Here is a 19,181-nt window from a genome sequence, read left to right as displayed (position 1 = left end):
ACTGGTGCTTCAGCATTGTTTGCACTCTGTTACATCATTCTCTGACTTTTAGCAGAAGGACTGCATGTCACCACTACCATAGAAAGCCTTATGATTAATTAAAAGTTAATATAATAGTAAATGTCTGCAGTATTTCTAGGGTAGGACTCATGCAATTTGATTTGATTAATATATTCTGTTTATGGTAGGCAATGATGGGAGGGAGCCTGCCAGCACCCTTTTGTTGGTTCACAAGCTCTGGTCTCGAGTCAAGATTCTAAAGTTACCCCACATATTTTCTTCAGATTCCCAAACCTGCTTTAGCCCCCACACATTTCCAGTACCCTCTCTATCCCAGTTGATTCAGCAGAGTAATCTCCTTGCCTTGAAAACAAAACAAAACATGTCCAAAACCCAGAACAACAACAAAACCCCCAGGAGCCTGAGTGGGTCCTTGGAATCACCCCCATCTATTTGCTTTTCAATTTGCTCTGGCAGATTATTTACTATTCCTTTACCTAGGTGATATGAAAAAGCCGTAACATTACAACCTGTGTCCCCGTTTCCTCAGCAGGGCCCTCTGATAATCTGCTGGGCCGTTGGGCTGGTTTTTTGTGTTTCCTCGTAGCCACATCTCTAAGAGTTTTCTACACATTTATCTTATCAGTTAAAAATGCTTAAATTTTCATTGTTTCATATAAAAGAAACCAAGGTCTACTATAGAACCATGGAACTACTTAAATGCCCATGAAGACATAAGTCATTTTGGGACCATTTACCACTTATAAATGCTATAAAAACTACCATTTTTAAGAAAGAAGTATCGAGGGGCGCCTGGGTGGCTCAGTTGGTTAAGCAACTGCCTTCGGCTCAGGTCATGATCCTGGAGTCCCGGGATCGAGTCCTGCATCGGGCTCCCTGCTCGGCAGGGAGTCTGCTTCTCCCTCTGATCCTCCCCCTCTCATGCTCTCTGTCTCCCATTCTCTCTCTCAGATAAATAAATAAATAAATTAATTAATTAATTAATTAATTAAAAAATAAAAATAAAAATAAAAAAAAGAAAGAAGTATCGAGAAAGATTTGAAGAAGCTTTTAAAAGGGAAAAATAAGCTTTGCTGTCAATGTAGAAATATACTCTATGTTTGAAATACAGACCTAAATAAAAGGGAGTAGTGTTAAAGGAATTAAAATGCAATTATGGATAAAACAAACACCTTGTATTTGGAGAACATAATTTGAGAAATTAACCATGCAAATTAGATGAAGACACTAATGATAACTATTTTTAGAATTATATTTAATAATTCAAATCTATTATACTAAGTACATAATAATTTAAATATTTATATCAATAAATTCATCAATGCTGATTTTTTTAAAACTTAAACAATATTAGCATTATGATTTTCAAAAGCAAAGCAATTTCTAGGTGACTATTTTATATGCATATAGAATATTTGCATATATTTTCTATACATATTTTAGACCGATGTATTATTGAAACTCACATATTCTAATTAATAGATTGTGGGTGATTTTCTGTATCTCTTCAGACCACTCTTAATTAAAATCAAGTTTGAGAGGTTGCTGCTGATGATTCAGGCATACCTACTTTTTGATTTTGAGTACATTGTATTTGCATGAATTTCTATCAGGCTGAGCCATTAACAAGTTCTTAAATTATTCTAGTCTGACTGCCAGCAAAGCTCCCCACTACTTTTGCTTTTGACAAGGTTATTTGTAGAAGAGGAGTGCCCCTTTCCTTTGAAGAGCTGTCATGTCCATTCATCATATGACCACTTTGTATAACTTCCAGTTGTTGCTTTTTGGTAACAGTCTAAACAGCATTTGTGATATCTGAGACCTACTTCGAAAACCTACTTAGTGCCAGCATGATGGATGGTGTACTTTGCAACTTCTTTGTAATTCATTGTGTGCTAGAAAGGTGACATTGTTTACCCCATCATAATGACAGATGGGTCAGTAGAGGGGTCCTAAGGAAAGTTGTCCTGTCAGATGCAAAATACATATTAAAATGGATACATAAATAATTTAATGTGAGTGAGGTTAGCTTCAGGGAATAAACAGTGATTTATATTTTTATTAAAAGATAAATATCAAATATAATACCATCATACTGTTAAAGACATTGGTAGTGAGTGCTGACAATGTCTAGTCAGTTTTATAAATAGAATATATGGCCTTAAGTAATTCCTGTGCAATTACTTCTTTTGTCCTTTGTGAAACCCATGCAGATGCAGAAAAGCAAAGGAAACAATTAATATTTAATATAGGTTGGTGAGATTTGAGTCTATTGTGTTTATATTTTTGAACAGAGAATTTGTTTTTACTTTAATACACTTCATAGATTTGGGAATTTTCTTTCTGTTAAGTATTATTTTGCGTCTGAAAGTAAAAACAAATAATGCAATTTTATGGAGAAACTTATTTTCAGCAACCCATTAGCCATGCATTAAGATAGGTTGTCATCAACACATTTATCACTGCCCCGTGCCTCAGAGAGCCCAGAGTTGCATCCTGCCTTATTAGCTGCACAACGGTGGGTTGCTCATTTTGGTTCTCTAAGTCTCAGTGTTCTTATCTGTATAGGGGAACAATAACAGTACCTCAACTCGTTGTTGTAGGAACAAAATGATGCAAATCATGTAGAGTGCATTGAGTGCACTTAGCACTCTGAAAGTGTTAGCTGTTGTTATTATGTGGTATAAAATAAACACATTTAAATGGGAGAAATTAAAATATGAGAACTATTTATCATGATTTGGAAGTACAAACTTTTTATCATATTGTCTGAGTGTAATCTTCCTGTCTTCTGCTTAATATGACAAATATTAATCATTAGGGAGGAAAATGCCTTGTTAAGTATGAATAAATAAAAATACATATAACATCTGATCCAATTTTTAATTTAAAACTAAAGGCTCAAAGAAACTAGGAGTGAATATTTTATTTTTGAATGCAGAATGACAAATCATGTCCACTTGGGCCTGAAAAGCATTGTTTGTCTTCATCTTGTAAAATATCAAGCCATAGTGTAACACATGAAATCTAAACACTGTGTTGAATTGTATCAAGTAGTCTTAAAGAGAAAAAATATAACCACTGCATGGAATCCTTGGGGAACTTACAATCAGATGTGGATTTTCTCATAGCTAGGAAAACTTTGTCCTTCTCTTTTAATATTCTCAAACAAAAACAAACTTATCGAGTGTTATGGCAAAAGGCAGAGATGTATACATTTGGCTGTGAATGCTTCCTGTTATAGATAAGAAAATGATCAGAAAGCTAAATAAAGGAATAGAATGGAATTGCATTATTTAAACTTTTGTTGTCTGGGTAAGATGAAGCTACTGTCTCACCAACAGAAAAATGTGAGCTTGGTGCAAGCAGTTTTTTAATGTTGAAAATGACTTTGCATTTTATTTGTCTCCCTTCTTTTCTCTTGTGGAATCCATCTTTTGGTCGGCAGTGCACAATTGTGAGATAAATGGCTGTGAGCACATTTGTATATAATATTGTTACCTTTTAAAAATCTGCATAAAATTTCTTGGCCCAATATGACATTTTCCTTCTGGTTTCGTGAGCTTTGTGCACGAACCAACTTAGTTAAGAAAACAGTTCCATAATTGCTGCTTTTTTACTTGAACATAATAACCATGGGGTTAATTTCCACATATTTAAAGTACATATTTTTCCTGTATTTAAAAATTAGACAGAAGCATTTACAAATACAGAAGTGACCTATCACAACATGTTGTCTGGAGTTAAATCGTTTGTCAGAGAGGTTACATCTACCTGGGAAAGAGAACAAAAGCCTATTTTATGAAATAAAAGTTTTGAAACAAAGATAGCTGAATTCAGCTAAGTGGTTAAAGTGCAATGAATTTTCTTTTCCTCTTCATTAAAACAAATATGGCATTTTTAGTGAGAAAGTATTTGACTACAAAGTTCTAATTTGATCAAAGTTATTTCTAAAATTCTGAACCATCATAATTAAGTGTTATCTGACAGAAAATTCTGGGTCCGCATTTTTATTTTTAGTGTTGACATGATTTAAAGCATGCCATTTACCAAGTTAGGTGATAATGTAACATTCTTAACAAATTTAATATATATTTTAATCTCCATAAAGTACTAGTATTTAAATATGTACCTTATGGATAAAATTTACCTCATTTCAGTAGGTGCTGCAAATTCAATTTTTTCAGAACTAGAAAGATCTATGGAAAAGTTGATCCTTAGGTTTATGTACTATTTCAATACACTAATCTGATTGATTTTAAAAGAAGCAGAATTCTGTCACATTACTTTCATGGCCTCTAGGAAGAATTCTCTTGAATGAATTTGCAACTCCTTCAATATCCTTACCTTAATAAGTTGAGTATCATTTATTAAATAAAGTGCCCTGTGATTATTAATTTGTTTTTCCTTATATTTTAATTTGATGGTGAAAGATTAGGTGACTAATCCAGTGTTTAGCTCTCTGGGTCTCGCTAATATAACAAGAAACATTCAGCATTCAGCATTCAGCATACTGGGTGCCTCTTAAGTGCCAGTCACAGGGGACAAAGTGATCAATAAGAAAGCTCCAGACACTGTCTACATGCAGCTGGCCGTCTAATAGGAGAAACTGTCAGTTAGGTAAGCAATTGCAAACTGCATGCTTGAAACTACTGTGAGCAATAGCAAGATATTTAAATATTCTAAACTCATTTCCTCATCTATAAAACGGGCAGAAGTACCTCCCAAATATGAATCTTCTGAAGATAGACTGAACACAATTGATATGCTCTCCTTAGTAAAATGTCTAGGACAGAGGACATAAATGGTTAAATATCGATTCCCCTATATCATGTCATAAACTCGTGACCACTTCAGTCCTTCTCCCAACCCTCCCTTCCTCTCTCTCTCTCAAAAGCCCTATGTTCAATTTCCAACTTTGTAATACCTGGGGGTTTTCTGTGAACTCCTCTTGCCCTCATCTCTCTCTTGCTGTTACCCACCTCTTGCTTTCTTCTCCTTTTCTCCTCTTTCTACTTTGTCAGGACCTAGGCACCAGCTTCAACCCATACCTCTAATGTATACCTGCTTCTGTTTTCAGCCACCTAGGACAGCCCTGAGTAATACATTGCTCTACCACTTAAAAGGCCAGGTACAAGTGCCCCAATGGTGTGCTGGAATGGTTCAAGTCAGCTTGTTCTGGCTAGTGGAAGTCAATTCTGTGAGTCTTTCCTAATTCTGATCTGATATTTAAACCACAAAAAATTATAAATCTACACATCAGGGATCGCCCCCCCCCCCTCCACACCAAGATACATTTTACTAACATACAGCTTCTCTGCACTCAGTAAGCAGCAAGAAACTGGTTTTCCAATTACAGCATGGCCACAATATTCGGGTAGGGTACACAGAGCCAAGAACAATGCTACAGAGACCACTCAAAAGTCAGTAACAGTATTGTAAGGGGCAGAGAACTCCCTTCTGATTTCCATCTGAAAGGGGAAGTTCCTTAGATAAACTTTACCTTTCACTCAGAACTATTGGAAGATCAAGAGGTAAATTCTTTTTCCAAGAATTCCCTCAAATTATCTGTCAGAGGGGCACCTGGGTGGCTCAGTCGTTAAGCATCTGCCTTCAACTCAGGTCATGATCCCAGGGTCCTGGGATCGAGCCCTGCATCGGGCTCCCTGCTTCGTGGGAGGCCTACTTCTCCCTCTCCCATTCCCCCTGCTTGTGTTCCCTCTCTGGCTGTGTCTCTCTGTAAAATAAATAAAATCTTTAAAAAAAATTATCTGTCAGATGTAACCCCTTCTGGGATACTTGGAGCATTTTGCAAAATATCAACTGATCTTCCATCCTCTTTCTCAAGCAACTGAGACTGGTCCACCATCTTCCTGCCTGGACTCTCAACACAGTGACCCTGTGTCCCAGTTGCCCTATACCCTGATGCCAGGAGACATGACTGAGTCATTCCAGGTTACTTATCTCCAAAGTGGTTAGCCAGGGCTGCTGCTGTTATTTTTTACTTCATTTCAAGAATCTTCCTAGTTGACTGCAGGCAAACAGAGTAAATAAGTTAAACATATGGAAAGTGATAAAGTTGCAGAAAATCTCATAACCAGTTATTGCTGATTTTCATGGAAATGTCAATGGAGTAGGATTAACGTCTTCTACATTCATTTATATTCTCCATTCTCATGATGAGAAAGAATAATCTAGATCTAGTTTCTCTATACTACTTTTGTTTCTAGGATTTGTCAACCAATTGGGCCAAATCTTCTTTTCAGTTTCTAAATATTTTTAAGTCTCCTTTTTGGTAAAAGCAGACCAACCAACCAACATACTCTCACCTCTCTCAGCTGCATGTGTACCAGCTAACTCTTGCTCCTGACTGTTGTGTATCACCTAACTACTGTTCTTTCCTTCATTGATAAATTTCCTGAAATTCTAGCCCTATCTAATCTCTACCCCTATAAGAAAATTAATAACTTCCTATTTCAGTGTTCCATAGTCACGTTTTACTCCTTAACGTATAAAATGTCTTTGTTTCATTTGATAGAGCTCTTCATTCATTTGTTCTTAACCTCTGCCTAAAAAGTTTTTTCCCCCTGGTGAGTGCATGGCTTCTCATCAATTGGATGTGATCTCCATAGCAATGCCTGCCCTGACATTCTTATTAAAATAATTCCTTATCACCCTCTATTACATTACCCCTTCCTTATTGTTGTTAGGGCATATCATAACTAAAAGTCTTCTAACTTGTTAGTGTCTTTGTTTATCTTTTTATTGTTGACCTTCTAGCAAGAGAAAGTCACCAGAGCATGAAGGTACCTTTTGTAATTCATTTTCCTCCATACCTTCAGAAACTAGAATATAACCTGACACATACTATTGGAAAATGAAATAATTTCCTCTTTAATACACTCTTCCTTGGACTTCCATAATTATGTTTTCCTCCTAATTCTCTACATATTTTTCATAATCTCTCTTTTAGAAGACATATTTTTAGCTTTCAAAATGACTTTAACAAAAACAGTGAAAAGGAAAGATACTCTGATGGTTATTTTTAAATTATTGGCCAAATAATACAAATATCTAAATATTTTGTAAGGTAATATTTATTAAAATTAGGAAAACTTAAAGTATATTTTCTTCCCAACAAATCTGTTTTTTCTTATTCTAGTATCTTATTCTTTTTTTTTTTTTAAGATTTTATTTATTTGACAGAGAGAGACACAGAGAGAGAGGGAACACAAGCAGAGGGAGTGGGAGAGGGAGAAGCAGGCTTCCCGCCGAGCAGGGAGCCCGATGCGGGGCTCGATCCCAGGACCCTGGGATCATGACCTGAGCCGAAGGCAGACGCTTAACAACTGAGCCACCCAGGCGCCCCTCTAGTATCTTATTCTTAACTTATATAATTCTGTCTATTGATTTTGGAGATTATAGACTTGAAACATAGAGATATAAACCCAACAGAATTGTGCTTTGGTTACTTTGGTTAAATTTCTATATTACAATAGTTTTAACTCAGTTTTTCATCCTTTAGATGGATGTGCATTACATATTAGATTATAAAACATTTTGCAAATTTTTAAAATAATTACTATATGTCAAGACAACTAACCACTACTCTGGCTTATCTTTGTTATTTCTGCTATAGAAATGTGGTCATCATGTCAGGAAGCCTTGCATTTAGTGTATCATTGTAGCAAATACTTTTTTCAGTAAGTGTATATATTACAGTAACAAAAAAAAAATGATACAATTGACAAGCACCTCTTTATCTGATTTTTTACACCATAAACAGCAAAATGGATTGTGTGTCTCATGCTTAATGCTGGATTCAGTTGGGATGTACTAGCTTAGCACACTAGCTGATATCCCTTCTGATTGGTTAGGAGTGCATTTTAACTGATTAGTACTTGTGTTCCAGTTGTTAAAGATTTTAAATAGCTAAATATTATTTAAATAATTAATAGTTGTTAAATATTAATAGTTATTTTACCTTAAAATATTAATTATTTTATACAGCTCCCTACTTATGCCAACCCCTAGTTGGTCTTCATTAGCTGGATTACCATCCTGAGAAGGAGTTTGAAAAGATGATGACTGATTAGTGATGTCTGCCACAGGAGTGGGAGGAAACAGTATTGCTTTTCATGCTTTGGTACAGTGTGGTTTCCATGATAATATCTGTGTGATGGAAAGCCATTGAGTGAACTTGAAAAAGAAGTGCTAATAAAATTCTAGCAGTCTCTGAATTTTGAAGTCTTCATAAATATTAACATGTTAATGCCTTCTAGAAAAGAGAGGTAAACATGGGAAGACTTTTTGATTTTTACAAGTTTTTAGTAGACATAAGCACTAATTTGAAGAGGATTCAAAGCTAGATTATATAAGATAGTAGTAAATTTCTGAACTTGTACTTAAGTGACTAGTACTTCTGATGACACTGTATTTTGTCAGTATGAGAACTTCTTGGGCTTACCATTTCTGACTCTGAGTAGAAAATTACTGTTTTAGTCAAAGCAACAATGCTTTTCAAACATTCTGTACATTCAGAATCTATTAGAGAAGAGCTAAGAGGATCCAGAGTGATTGATTTGGTTGAAAATGTCAAGTCTGAAAAATTTCAAAGCATACATCTTTCATAAGCATGAATAATTTTTGCTACCTCAAGAGAGAAGAGAAACATGGCACTGCCTTGTTCGTCACTGTGGAGCACAGACCACCCATAGGTAGATGGCCCTAGATATTCTTCTCTGACCTAGTTATTTCCATGATTGTCCTATTTATTTTATTTAGCTGACTACAGGAAATAACAATTCTATTCATTTCTCTTAGTTATTCCTTTCTTTTGCTTCTGCTCAGGATATTCTCACCATTTTTGTGTAGAAGCATTAAACAACTGATATAACAGAATAACACTTTTTAATGTTTTGAATTTTCATTATCTGGTTTATGATTCCTTCTACTCACATATTTTGCCACAAAAGATAATTGTATTTCAATATTTAGTGTTTATTTTGAAACCATGCCACTTTTTCTCTTAGCTGCTACCACACTCTCTGCTGTCATTGTAATACTTTAAAATCTTTAATGAAGTATAAAATGTTTGTTTTTTTTGTTACAGTTGCTGTTGCTGTTTTAAGTTCTTTGTTTTTAGTCAAAAATTAAAGAATAGAATTTAAATAAAAATTAATGTGTAGATTGGGGTGCCTGGGTGGCTCAGTCGGTTAGGCGTCTGCCTTTGGCTCAGGTCATGATCTCATGGTCCTGGGATCGAGCCCCGCATCGGGCTCCCTGCTCAGCAGGGAGTCTGCTTCTCCCTCTCCTGCTGCCCCTCCCTCTGGCTCGTGTTCTCTCTCTCTCTCTCTCAAATTAATAAAATCTTTATAAAAAATAATGTGTAGACTTTTTTATATCTCTCCCAGGTTAAATTAAAAAATAAATAAAACAAAAGAGAACTAGTTCCATTTTACTTTGCATCTCTCATTTACCCCCTCCTATGTGTCAGGGAAGTCCTCAATGGAAAAGCTGGTGCACACAAGTGAATAATTCAACCAGTACATAGGTTCCTGCTCATTTGATATTTTCCAAGGGGACTAGTCAGATGTAACTTAATCCTTGGTATTTGGACATAAATTAAACATAGTACCTCAGTTGGTTGACTGGATGATTGTCCAGTGTGACAGAATACGTATAATAAGAAAGGTTCATTGTAGAAACAAAATTGTGTGGAAAGAAATGGCTTGACATTTTATCATCATTGTATATTGATTTGTGTCTTAGAAAACTTCAATGTGCTTTCTTGCAGCTGTGATTTTTCAGTTTGCGTAAAGATAAATAGGAAAGACTTTCAGGAAGGACCTGATTCAGAGGCATCTTTTGAAGGCAATAGATACATTTTTATTATCACCTGTCAAACCAGGAGAACACTGATTTCTGTAATTATTGATTTTTAATGCAGAAGCCAAAATAAATTGGTATAATGATGCTGTGTTGAGGACAATCTTTGTGAAAAAAGGAAAAAAAAAAACCCTCTTCTTACGTGTTAAAATGCTTGAATCTATTGGTGTGCTATTTAAAGAAAGATAATTAAAGAACTCTTTAATTAAAATTGCCATTATTGAGGCAAGGTATTGCTATTTTCCAATAATGTAAACTGGTGTTTTTGTAACTCTCACATCTTTCTGGTATATACACAAACAAAAAGTCAAATTCTAGCTCACACCGTCTCAAGCCAGCATGATCATCCCCCAGCCTCTCCTAAATGTGAAAAATATGTTCATTAATATAACCAATTGAGTAATATCCTTGTTTTAAGATGATATCAGTGAATCACACATAATTAGTAGGTAGCTTAAAAATTTAAATGAATAATATGAATTCTCTCATTTTTCCACTGTGATGATTATTAATATTATGTGATCATTTATTTAATCAGGCTTTTAAAATAATAAATCCATGGTTATTTATATTGTAATGGTATTAGCAAACTCAAAAATTATATTAATAAGACACTGCTTTAAATCCCATTTTAATAGGAACAAAATTGTTATCCAAAACCATTCTGATAGAAGAGCTTTTAACAAGGTTTTCTTTTTTCTTTTTTTTTTTTTTAGTTTTTGCTGTAGTGTTCCATGATTCGTTGTTTGTATATAACACCCAGTGCTCCATTCAATACATGCCCTCCTTAATACCCATCACCAGGCTAACCCATTCCCCCACCCCCTCCCCTCTAGAACCCTCAGTTTGTTCTCAGAGTCCATAGTCTCTTTTCTTAAGAAATCCATTTGAAAGTACAGCTTAACTTTCCAGAGATATCATATAAACTGTAATAGTTTCAACTTACGACTGATGAAATAACAGTATATGCTGGACATCTGGGTGAAGAGTGAGAAATGTGCATGATGGGCCTTCACTGAGGAAAATTTTTATATATATATAAAGAGATGAGTCCAGTGAGGTCCTCATGAGAGTCAGAAATGAATCACTGTGGGATTCAAAGTAGAGAAGGTCACATACTTGGGCAACAGGGAAATACAGTTCATCAGAAGGTAACATTTGATTGTTCCATGACAATGAATCATGGAACACTACATCAAAAACTAATGATGTATGGTGATTAACATAACATAATAAAATAAAAAAACAAAACAACAACAACAACAAAAGAAGGTAACATTTGAAAAGGGCTTTATTGTATCAGTAAAGTTTTGACAGATGCAGATGAATGAAATGGTTAAGGAAATATTTCATGCCAGAAATGTTTCCTCTAACAGATTTGCCAGTGTCTTGGTGGTATTCACATGTGCTTCTAAAAACAGAATTCTCTTTTCATATGAGCCTTCTATGGAAGCCCTTTGCATGAAACTGGCCAAAGAAATTAGCTCCAATTGAGAAAGGTGGGAAGTTAGAGGTCTGGATTCTCCACCTTTATTCTTTCACTATTTGCCACCACTAACTCCTTAATGTCTCAATGTGTAGATGCTGTAGTTTTAAACCGCACATTCTGTATTATCATGTTATCATTGGGAAGCATAACAATTGAAGTTTTTTTAAAGACATTTATTTTTGAGGTGGGGGGGCACAGAAGGAGAGAATCTTCAAGCAGACTCCCCTCTGAGCACAGAGTGTGGCATGGGACTCGATCTCACAAACCTGAGATCATGACCTGACCTGAAAACAAGTCAGATGATTAACCGACTAAGCCACCCAGGCACCCCAACGATTATTATTTTAATAATAGAAATTATGGAAACTAAACCTAAAAGGAATAATCTTGGATCATAGGAATAAGGAATCATCTTGGATCATAGGAATATGTGTTTGATAAAACCCTCAGTATGGTACTTTTCAAGGAGAAGGAAAGGGGCAACTACATAGAGGATTCTCATTAGAATCTCCAGAAAGGCGTAAAATTTTCACATTAATAAAAGGGGACTTTTAAAAATAAGAAATATTTGATGTAGAATATAAGATAACTGTAAGGAGGTAGTGGGAAATGTGACAGAAATTGTAGTCTGGGCTCATGTTCTAAAATCCTTGAATGCCAGACTGGCGCATATAGTTGGTTGTACAGGTTGTATCCTGCATAACCCAAGGGGTTGTCATTCACACTGAATATATGTACCACCTGAACAGCTGTGCATGACGGACTTTACTTAATTTGGATAACAATTGAGAGCCTTTGGATTGTTTGTAAGTCTAAGAATGGTATGATTTTTGTCGAACTGTAAGGACATTAATCTTATATTTTGTGAAATGGTTCAAATTCCAGAAACATAAATATATAATATACCAAATTCGATCATCTGTTAGAGGAATGAATTGAGGGTGTAACTTGTTTAGAAGGGAGAGGGCAAAGGAAAAATGAATCTAAAACTTTTTAAAAAAATTTTTGTTTAAATTCAATTTAGTTAACATATAGTGTATTATTAGTTTCAGGGGTAGAATTTAGTGATTCATCAGTTGCATGTAACACCCAGTGCTCATTACATCAACTGCCCTCCTTAATGCCCATCACCCAGTCGCCCCATGCCCCACCGATCACCCCTTTAGCACCCCTCAGTTTGTGACTCTAAACCATTTTTTTAAGTGACCAGAGGAATTGTTTTATCCTAATAGAAATAGGAAGATCACGTCTGTAGTGATTGGGTCAGGGTAAGAGTAGAAATAGTTCTTTTTTGAATATTTCAAATTATTGTGAATGATTTTGTCATACTAAATGGACAGTTTGCTGTATTTTTCTTTTTCTCTTCTCTTTCAGGCTGAAGTCATTGATGTGGGTTATGGAAATGCAGATGATTTAAAAAGGATTCAAAAAATGAAAAATACAACGAATCAGATTGCACTCCTGAAATTAGGAAAATTGCCATTACTTTATAAGGTTGGTCCGATGCTGTTTGTTGGTGGTAGGGTGATATATATATATATATATTTTTTTTTTTTTTTTTTTTTTTTTGAGTTACATGCCTCTGTGAGTGGAGAGAGAGAGACCTAGAAGAAGGGAAAAAGAGAGGCACAAAGAGTCAGAGAATGTCACAAGAGATGACTTTACCAAAATAGAACATTTTAAATTAAAATCTTTAAGAGAAAAATTAATGTTCTTATTACTTAAGACAGAAGATACTTTAAGCTGGGTATTGGAGTTTGTTGGACCTTGATAAAATTGGCATACTCTTTATAATAATATCAATGTAGAATGCTAGGAATGAGAACCAGAGTTTCCTCTTACGACATATGACATATGTGAAACTTCTTTTATCAAAACTGACTAATTCCTGTGTGCTTTGTGTTAGACCAGTATCTAGCAGATTTACACTCCTTAGTGATTGATTTTGTCAACTGTATAACTTCACAGTTACCGACTGTACTCAAGAATTTAATTAAAATATAATATGCTAAGTAGAAACAGAATTTTGATTTATTTTATTTAAATAGAAGTTTATTAACACTCATCCACTAGATATATTTACATAATTAAAGCAGCTCAATCTAAGTATCTCATAATGAACCACCATGATAGACAGCTACTACTGCTTATTCTTACTTCATTTTCTTTTTCTATTAAAAAAGAATTGTCAGGGGCATGTGGATGACACAGTCAGTTAAGCATCCGACTCTTGGTTTCCACTCAGGTCCTGATCTCAGGGTTGTGAGCTTGAGCCCCGCATGGAGCTCCCAGCTCAGCATGGAATCTGCTTAAGACTCCCTCTCCCTCTTCCCCTTCTCCCCGCTCTCTCTTGCACACACACACTATCTCTCTCTAAAATAAATAAATAAATCTTAAAAAAAAAAAAAAAAAGAATGGTCACTGGAGTTGTGTCACTGGAACTGTCTGGTTCTTAAGATATATTGGATTTCTCCTCATCCAACACTTTAGATCTTTGCTTCCCAGGCCCAAAAAATTTTCCAGAAATCTGTTTGCACACTCTGTAAGGACACAATTCATTACCTTCCATGGATGCCCTTATACTTAAATCAATCTCTGATAATAGATAATTAGCTAGAATTTTAAGGTAGTCTTAAAAATACATTATATTTGAGATATATGATATATGTGTATCAATGTGATATTAATTTTTAGCAGTGTAATTTGTCAATGTATATTAAATCGCTTAATCACATTTTGATCCAGTAATTCCAGTTCAACCAGTATATTATAAAGAGGGAAAAACAGAGATGATAAACATCATCATCATCAATGATGTGACAAATTCTGGAATGATATGTATGTCCAGTTTAGTATTGAAAATGATGCTATTTGTATGGCTGAATACTATACAATTACAATGTAAAGAAGAATATTGAGGAGCGCCTGGGTGGCTCAGTCGGTTAAGCATCTGCCTTCAGCTCAGATCATGATCCCAGGGTCTTGGGATTGAGTCCTGCGCTGGGATCCCTGCTCAGTGGGGAGTCTGCTTCTCCCTCTGCCTGCCGCTCCCCCTGCTTGTGTGCACACTCTCTCTCTGTCAGATAAAATCTTAAAAAAAAAAAAAGAATATTGAACAGCATGTGAAAATCTTCATAAGTCAAACAAGTTATAAAGTAGACATTTATAATAATTATCATAATAATGATTGTATTATTGTTACTTCTAAAGATAGCATGTTAGTAATATGGGATAAATACTTTTCAAAGTGTTATTTTAAATGTATTGTCACATTAATATTCACAATAATCATGTTGTTGGGTGGGGACCGTTATTATTTTCAGTTTACAGGAGAGGTAACTAAGGCAGGAAACGAATAAGCGACTGGCTCAAAGACGACCAGACAGTGAAATGAAACAATCAGGATTTATACCCAGGCGGTCCCACCTCACATCCTGAGTCTTTAATGTGTAAGTGTATATGTGTAGTTAGAGTAGATTGGTAGATAGATTTGCTAGCTAGCTAGCTAACCAAGATGATAAATTGGAATTTTTAACTGAGGCTCTAATATATCCAAGAATGTGTATTTCAGTATGAACTACCCAACACCAGTATTTCAAAGGAAATAATTAAAAACTTGTTAGAGTGTTGCTGAGCCTCTTACATCTGGTATATAAAAGATTTGGAGGATGGGGCAGGGAGAAGATTTTATGAATATAAATTTTGAAGAAATTTATTTTTTTAAGATTTTATTTATTGAGAGAGAGAGAGTGAGAGTGAGCATGAGCAGGGAGAGAGGGAGAAACAGACTCCTTACTGAGCAGGAAGCCCTTCCCAGGGCTCGATCCCAGGACCCTGAGATCATGACTTGAGTTGCAGGTAGACGCTTAACTGACTGAGCCATCCAGGCACACCTGGAGAAATTTATTTTAAGTTCCATTGTAAGCCTAGTGATTAGAGCTTCAATGGAACCATGTGGAGGCCTTAATGTGTGTCCTCTGCAGTATGGGGGACATGATAGACTGGTGCCTGACTCACCCAAGAAACCTGAAAGTAAGAGATGGTTTTTCTCAGCATCTAATAAATGAGCAGAATAGGAGTGTCTGTGTTGGGATTGGCCTATGTCTTCAGAGCTGGGAGCAGAAAAATATATGTGTGTTTATATATTTGTGTAATATCTATATCTCTCTATATTTATAAATAGATACAGTTATATATACATACACACAATATTTGCCGGAGACCTAGAAATGGTATCTATAATTGGCTCTTTAAGAAAATACAAAGTAGCTGCCTGCCTAGTCCTTCTGGTCTAGAGAATGCACTAATGTTTATTGTGACTCTTGGAAAGATAGAATGCAGTAGTAGAGAGGTAACACAAATTCATACTGATCTGAAAACTATCCAAAAAGAAAAACTAATTTATATTAGGTATATTTTCTAGTGAAACAAAAGAGTATAAGTAATTACATGTTTTTGTTAAGCTACTTGATTTTAGGTCTAGTCAAATCTGTAGTTCTTTGGTCTGGGCTAGACTAGTGGGAGTGGATTATTTCTCCTGGCCAAGAAATGGTTTGTCTGCCCACACCCACCAACCCCCTTGTTCTGATGCACCTTCCTTTGACCCAAAAAGGCTCACAGCTCTCCAGTGTTATTTACTCCAGCCTCTAGGGGCCAATTATATAAATTGGGTCAATGGAATTATGGATGATTTCTACTTCTTTATATTTTCCCATTGTTAGTAATATGGGCTAGATATTTTTCTAAGCATTTTTATGTACTATCACATTTGTCTTCATAATAACTATATTATTGAAGTAGGGACCATTATTATATTCAATTTATAGGTAAGTATCATTAGCACATAAGGAAAGAAAGGAAACAGAGTTCACTCCTTCTGCAATAACAGACCGGAGCTGGTGGAGGGCAGGAAGATGAAATTTTAAATCAAGGGTAGAGATTTGATCATGATGTAAGATGACATATTCTAATTATTTAAGACACGTGACTCAAATTGATTAGAGGACTTTAAAAATTACCAATAATCAGAAGAAGTCTTCTTCCAGGTGTTTGGGGATCCTCTCTAGATATGTCCTGAACGGACAATGAGAAACAGAGCAGCATTGTTTCTGGTACTTGAATTCTGCTTGTTCAGTCTTCCAGTGATATATGTTGACTAAAATGTTGTTTGTGGGAGGGACCAATTATGTAAATTGGATTGGTGAGTTTATGGATGATAAAAAATTCAAGTTACATAGTAAAGACATACAAAAACTTTTGTAACAGAATTTATAGGTCAAATACTCAAAATCCTTACCAGTAGATTGAGTTAAAGCAAGTTTCTTATATTTAACTGCTCCAGGGAATATTTATATTATAAAACCATTTGGCCATATCTACGAAGCAATGAATTAGTGGTTTATCTAGAATAGGACACAATTATTAAAAACCTGGTGTATTTCCCCTCATCATCTTATTTATAGGCCCATGAGTAGATCTAACAAAGAGATCTATGCAGAAAGAGGCTTGCCACAAACAGTATTATCTTCTAGGCGGAGGAGACAAGGAATCCTTTCTTTAACTTTTTAAATTCCACTCTAGCCATCTCTGTGTTCTGTAGATTATCCCAGATATTTTGGTTGAATCATTGATAATACATTTATTAATACACATTCACATAGTGAAAAAAAAGGAAGCATGGACTAGATAAGGTTGTACAGCATGGTAACAGTTGAGTGTGTTTAACGGGTCTATCAAGTATATTCTGGGGCTGACACTAGAAAGCGAGGTAATATAGTGATACAGCTGGGTTGAAAATGGCAGAGAACCAACTGATGTGTATCACAACTGCTAATCATGATTCTCAATAAGCATCTGGACTGGGAACATGCAGCTGAATGTATAAAGAGAAAAGTTCATCTTTTCTTACTTGTGCAGTAGCTACTAAATCAGAGTTCAAAAATAAATTTGGGTGGGATTCTCTGCATCTAAGATAGATCAAAAAGGGAAACTAATTATGATATTATCTCCTAAAATGAGTAGAAAAATAATCTGTGGCCAAGAAGGAGGAGATCTCATTAGTTTTATCATAAATACTGTCTCTGTGTTAATTTAGTCTCCATGAAGGGTTTGATGAGAAAATCCCTACAGTGTGTAGCAGAAACCATGAAAGAGGCACATGGCTTTTAGATGTATGTCTTGACATCCATACGTTGTTACTGCAGGGGAGAGCCAACCCAGTTCTCCAGATCTAACTTGTGCTAGTTCCTTAAGCTTAAACCTTAAAGGAAAGGCTTTGGGTTTATTTTAGTTTTGTATTTTAGCAGTTTATTATATGGGAGAGTGCTTTAAGTCTTTAAACTTTAAGACAGAATATTGTATGTCATAATGGATCCACTTAGATTTTTCTGTGACAATCTGAAACTTAGTAAAGCCCATCCTAAGACCATCACATATTCCCAAATTGCTGAATAGCACTCTAGAATGAAATTTATTTTATAAATGTAATAAAAGCATTTGGCTTTCATTTTAGAGCCATTTTCACAAAAGCAATAATAAAAAAATTACTGTACACTTCATGACAACTAGAAATCATATAAATCCTACTGAAATATGGAGGCTGGGCCATCGTCTAGGTCCATACCACACATCAGCCTCATGTCTTACAGGAGTTAAATTTGTACGCAGTGAAATTATAGATGAATGCATATATTTATGCCTTTTTTTGCATGGTGATATTACATATAAAAATCCACAAATGCTATTGTTGTTTTTTTATAAAAGGAGTAACAGACAGCACATTCCTAGCACTCATTGTTAAATGGTAAGATATATCTGTAAGTATTAACTGGTTTTTAAATTTTTCTTATTTACATTTCTATCCTTATAATCAGAATTTTAATGATCCAGGAATCCAAATGATTTTGTAATTTCCTATAAATGAACCATTTTCCTATCTATTCATCCAATAAGATTTATATTTTAATATTAATTGTGTATTGTTTGGCCAGTGTGTAACTTAACCAACCACTACTTAAATACATAAAGCATTCTTACACAGACCTCTTAGAAGAGCTGGAGGGAAATGAGAGGTAGTAAACAACTGTTAGGTGTTTATACTTCCAATAGAATGTTTCCCACAGATTAGGAAGGAGTAGTATTATTCAAAGCAAGTAAACTTCATACTATTCACTTAATTTATAAAGTAATTAAATTTAAAATGTTGAGGTGGGGATTTAGTGAGGAAATATCTATAGGTATTGGTGATTTCCCAATCAATATTCAACAAATGGACAGTTGGATGATCAATAAAAAATCTTCTAGTTCAGGGCGCCTGGGTGGCTCAGTTGGTTAAGCGACTGCCTTCTGCTCAGGTCATGATCCTGGAGTCCCTGGATCGAGTCCCGCATCGGGCTCCCTGCTCAGCAGGGAGTCTGCTTCTCCCTCTCCCACTCCCCCTGCTTGTGTTCCCTCTCTCGCTGTGTCTTTCTCTGTCAAATAAATAAATAAAATCTTTAAAAAAAAAAAAATAAAAAAAAAAAAAAAAAAAAAAAAAAAAAAAAAATCTTCTAGTTCAGATAAAATAAATAAATGTTCTGCCTCTGTCTCTGCCATTCCCCCTGCTTGTGCTTTCTCTGACAAATAAGTAAATAAAATCTTTAAAAAAAAAGGTATTCAATATTTTTTAGAGATAAAATATTCACAGTATGTTTTATGTGTGTGTGGCGGATGCATGTGCACACTGGTATAATCTTATGTGTGATGTGGCAATGAGGCTGGAAAGATAGGAAAAAAAGAAAATAAC

At 35.1% G+C, this 19,181-nt stretch overlaps 1 protein-coding gene across 1 annotated transcript in view; it reads left to right on the top strand.

Moving 5' to 3' along the window:
- The window catches only part of NAALADL2 (N-acetylated alpha-linked acidic dipeptidase like 2), a 1,210,813-nt gene that overhangs the window by 667,196 nt on the left and 524,436 nt on the right, over positions 1 to 19,181 (top strand). Inside the window, exon 6 of the mRNA XM_064590309.1 lies at positions 12,773 to 12,892. Coding sequence (XP_064446379.1) covers positions 12,773 to 12,892 — 120 coding nt within the window. The remainder of the gene's footprint in view (positions 1 to 12,772; positions 12,893 to 19,181) is intronic.

The sequence above is a fragment of the Mirounga angustirostris genome, unplaced genomic scaffold, assembly GCF_029215605.1.
Source record: "Mirounga angustirostris isolate CCGP_5_RB_7025 unplaced genomic scaffold, mMirAng1.0.hap1 SCAF_1, whole genome shotgun sequence".
NCBI classification, from domain to species: Eukaryota; Metazoa; Chordata; class Mammalia; order Carnivora; family Phocidae; genus Mirounga; species Mirounga angustirostris.
This window is presented reverse-complemented; position numbering and strand designations above follow the sequence as displayed.